This window comes from Nuphar pumila, chromosome 3 (genome assembly GCF_984573655.1).
Source record: "Nuphar pumila chromosome 3, dmNupPumi1.hap1.1, whole genome shotgun sequence".
Taxonomy (NCBI): domain Eukaryota; kingdom Viridiplantae; phylum Streptophyta; class Magnoliopsida; order Nymphaeales; family Nymphaeaceae; genus Nuphar; species Nuphar pumila.
The window spans coordinates 57,291,009-57,295,364 of record NC_143251.1 but is presented as its reverse complement, the minus strand read 5'-3'; the positions used below and the strand labels follow the sequence as shown (position 1 = coordinate 57,295,364).

The following is a 4,356-nucleotide window of genomic DNA, read 5'->3' as shown; positions in this document are numbered from 1 at the left end:
ATATACTACTAGTTCTTGATTCAATGATTCTGTGGGGATTCTAAGTTGTTTTGCAAAATATAAAGAAATGAAGGAATGAGAAGCTCCACAGTCAAATAAGACAAGGGCAGCTTGGCCCGAAACAAGCACGGTACCTTGCACAAGGTCCCCCTTCTCCAGTTGGTCAGCTGTGGTAGCATACACGCGTCCTGCTACGCGTTGTGGAGCCGCCTGCGGCTGTGATGGTGGTGCATGGTACTACTGAGGCTGTTGTCCTCCATTGCCGCGCCGTGCATCATCGGCCTGCTTCTTCCGACACTCCTTGATGTAGTGCCCCATCTTTCCACAGTAAAGACATCCTTCTGTCTCACGGGGACACTGTTGTCCGGGGTGAAAACGGCTGCACTTCTGACACCTTTGATTTTGTCCTGGATTGGGTCTGGTACCTCCGTCATGCCTTGGTTTCTTGGTTTGATGGTTGAAACGTTTTCCACCAAACCTCTTCTTGAACTCGGGTTTCTGAACCCCCGTTCTGTTCTTTTGCGACTTTTGCCCCTCCTTCCAGTCATCGTCGAGGAGAGTCGCAACCTGAATTACAAGGATAGTTGATAACTAGTCAACGTGTCTTGCTAGTCTAAGTGTTAATTTTGATAACTTAAAATAGGACTTGTATCACAAGGAATATAGTGATTTTACCCGAATGGCTTCGTCAAGGCTCTTTGGCCCTCGAGTATACAAACGGTTCCTTAGGCCCATCTTCAAGCCTCGAGCATACTTCATTGCCCGATCTTCATCCAATGTATACACATTTGGGCAATAGCGTTTCAAACTGTGGAATTTAGTGATGTACTCGGCGAGGGACATCTCACCCTACTGTAGGTCCAAGAACTCTTGCATCTTCTTTGCCCTCTCGTGCTTTGGAAAGTAGGCAGCGTTGAAGACCTCTACGAACTCCGTCCAAGATATAAGACCATCCTGGAACTTGACTGTCCTGGTGGTTTCCCACCATTTTTCAGCATGATCCTTGAGACGATAAGTCCCAAAGTCCACCCTACGCGCCTCGGGCATCTCCAGCACACGAAAGATACGTTCAATCTCCCGGATCCAACTCTCAGCAGCTTCTGGATCCGTCTTTCCGGAGAAAGCAGAAGGATCCATGTCCATGAATTTCTTGTAGGACATAGTCCCACCGTTTGTACTCTTCTCATGGGCCACATGTTGTAGATTGACGTCCATCTGCTGCATTGTCGTAGCTTGCTGGCCTACTACTTCGGCCAGGTTATGTAGCGTTTCCATAATATCGTTGCAGCGGTTTGCCCAAGCCATCTATTTGAGCAATTTAAAATTCATTATAACCTTAGCCATAATTTTGTGAAATACTCATACATACTCATACGTTTTTTTGTTTCTACATTACAAAACAACTTTTCTACATACTTACAGAGTCATCGCGGTCGCTGGAAGAGCCAAGATCTCAGATTGTTCAGTCCTGCTCTGATACCAAAACTGTAACGCCCCAACTTTTTTTTAGTAAAAATTTTGGAGTAAAATTTTTTTTTTTTTGAAATAGCGGAAGTGCGGAAAACACGAGTTGGGTGCATTACAGGATAAAACAGAGAAGTACCAAAAAGCATATCATTCATTAATTAAAGCATTAATGTCATTAATTTTATCCCATAACAAAAAAATGTAAATCTACTAATCAGAGTTCAAACAAAAAACATTGAAAATCTGAGATCTCTTGACTTTATCCAAAATGACACCCCGATGCTCCAATTAGTTGCTACCTGAAAAACATTTAAAGCAGAAGGGTCAGACTCCCCTGTCTGCGTAAGAAGCATTATATTTATATGTGGTGCTCAGTGACCTGTGTACAAATATGTGCAATAACTGCATATATAACTAGCATGTAAGTTTATAACATTCTAAGAATATGATTATGCTTTCTAATTCATGATACAGTGCAAAAGATGACTGAACTAGAGGTATATTTGTCCACATTAGTACAAGCTGTAGATTCCACAAGTTTTACTAAAGTCAAATCAACAATATATAATTCTTCAGAGATAAGTTTCCAGTCAACTTAAATTATTTAATGCATTATCTTACTCTTACCCTATGGGTACGCACAGGCATAGACCTCGTAGCGGACCGAGACCATACGGGGGTCTATTATTTAATAGCCCATATGACTAGCCATACGGATATCCAAAGGGGACAGTCAGTGACCGAGAGAGAACTCCCCAGTGGCTAGAACAAAAATTAGGATGCACCCCGTACTTCTGTAGAAGACTTGGATCTACCACCTAGGACATACTGGTAGTCCTGGTCCCCTAACTTCGTGGATTGGGGACCGGGTGAGACGCCTAGCTCTCACAAAAAAACTAGAATGTCCACGAAGCTTGTACCACCTACCCCCTCCAAGGTAGACCATGGGTCCAGTAACATACACCATCTTTCAGGTGTACCCAGAGCCCTGAGAAACCAGTAACATATACCATTTTTAGGTATACCTAGTATCCTGGGAAACCAGTAACATATACCGTCTTTCAGGTATACCCAGAATCCCATAATTATTATATATGTGCATAATTTTCATTCTTGTTTTGTTTGGATCCAGTAACATACATCGTCTTTCAGATGTACCCAGAACCCTGAGAAACCAGTAACATATACCATCTTTCAGGTATACCCAGAATCCCATATTTAGGTTATGTGTGCATATTTTTAATTTTATTTATTCTTGTGTGCAAGTCATTGCACCACAGAGGATTTTCAAAACCCCAACCCACACTCAGGTTGATCTTAGTATATGCACATTACCCATCGAATGCCTCAAAGGCACCAGCCACAATTTCTCATAATTCTGGTTCAACTTTGTGTCGAGTACTTAAACATTCAACATTTTCAGTTTTGTTTATAAGCTCGAGTGTACATTTCGTACCCCCACTGGTTATGCCGCAATATGGCATTATCCAACTTTATCATGTGTGTTTCATGTACTGGACAAAATCCTAAAGTCCATATGTGAATCACATATTCAGTTTACCATCAAAACTATTTTCTTCATAGATATTTCGATTGCATTTCACCTAAAAAGTCTTTAGAAAAACTTTTCTAAAAGAACCCTTCATGAAAATCATTTTAGAAAACTCTTTACTCAATTTTTCATGTTTATTAGTCGACCAATAGTCGACCGAAATTTTTTAGCAGCAGTCGACTGAAGGGTTTATCAGTCGACTGATCATAAAATTAGTCGACTGAAAGTTTTATCAGTCGACCAGACAGAATGTCTGTTTTCTGGAAAAATTTAACAGCAGTCAACTGAAGGGTTTATCAGTCGACTGATCATAAAATTAGTCGACGGAAAGTTTTATCAGTCGACCGGACAGAATGTCTGTTTTCTGAAAAAAAAATTAGCAGCAGTTGACTGATGGGTTTATCAGTCGACTAATCATAAAATTAGTCGACCGAAAGTTTTATCAATCGACCGGACAGAATGTCTGTTTTTTGGAAAAAAAATAGCAGCAGTCGACTGATGGGTTTATCAGTCGACTGATCATAAAATTAGTCGACCGAAAGTTTTATCAGTCGACCGGACAGAATGTCTGTTTTCTGGAACAATTTAGCAGCAGTCGACTGAAGGGTTTATCAGTCGATTGATGATATTATCAGTCGACTAACTACTGTTCCAGTCGACTAATTTTGTCGTTTTTCTGTAACTTTTTAAAAGGGTACGTCTTTTTATTTTTTTTTCTTTGTGAGCATTCAATATAAGGCTAATACTGCTGATACCCTTGTATAGAGTGAATCGATGCACGGACCAAGGCGTTTTCCGGCAACCCTTCATAGGTTTCATACCATTCGCCTACCTAAGATTGTTTCGACCTTGGATCCGTTATGGCTAACACCCACACTAAAATATATGTATTTTCCTACATATAATTGAACTATAGATTTTGATATGAGCACTACCCATCACCAGGCATACACATAGGAACATAATGCCCTTACCAAGAACACCACAGTGCCACAACATTGGTCAAGGGTGAGAACCATTGGCTGAACCACTACATATTGACCTATTGGCGACTAGGTATTTCAGCTCGTGTCACCTCGGTCTCGAGGCCCTAAACGCACCTACATATAGGTGGTGCTTGTCGCGTAAACTCCATGATATTACAACATAGATGTGCAACAAGGCATCAACCACTTACATACAAATAGCAATGCTCCTTACCTCTTGTTAGAGCGTCAAGCGAACAAAGCAACGCTTCTTCCTTCGTTGGAGTAGCACACTATGTTTGCCAATGGAAGTCCAGTCGTGCAACAATATAAAACTCCTCCACCAACTATGGAGGTCGACCACCACCGTGA

General features: G+C 41.2%; 1 protein-coding gene across 1 annotated transcript; it reads right to left on the bottom strand.

Moving 5' to 3' along the window:
* Positions 1-237: 237 nt before the first annotated feature.
* LOC149842940 (uncharacterized) lies at positions 238-843 on the bottom strand. The gene is made up of 2 exons (XM_090000774.1): positions 676-843; positions 238-567 (listed from the first exon to the last, which is right to left on the bottom strand). The coding sequence occupies exons 1-2, from the start codon at positions 841-843 to the stop codon at positions 238-240; spliced, it is 498 nt and encodes a 165-aa protein (XP_089856900.1).
* Between the last annotated feature and the right edge of the window lie 3,513 nt (positions 844-4,356).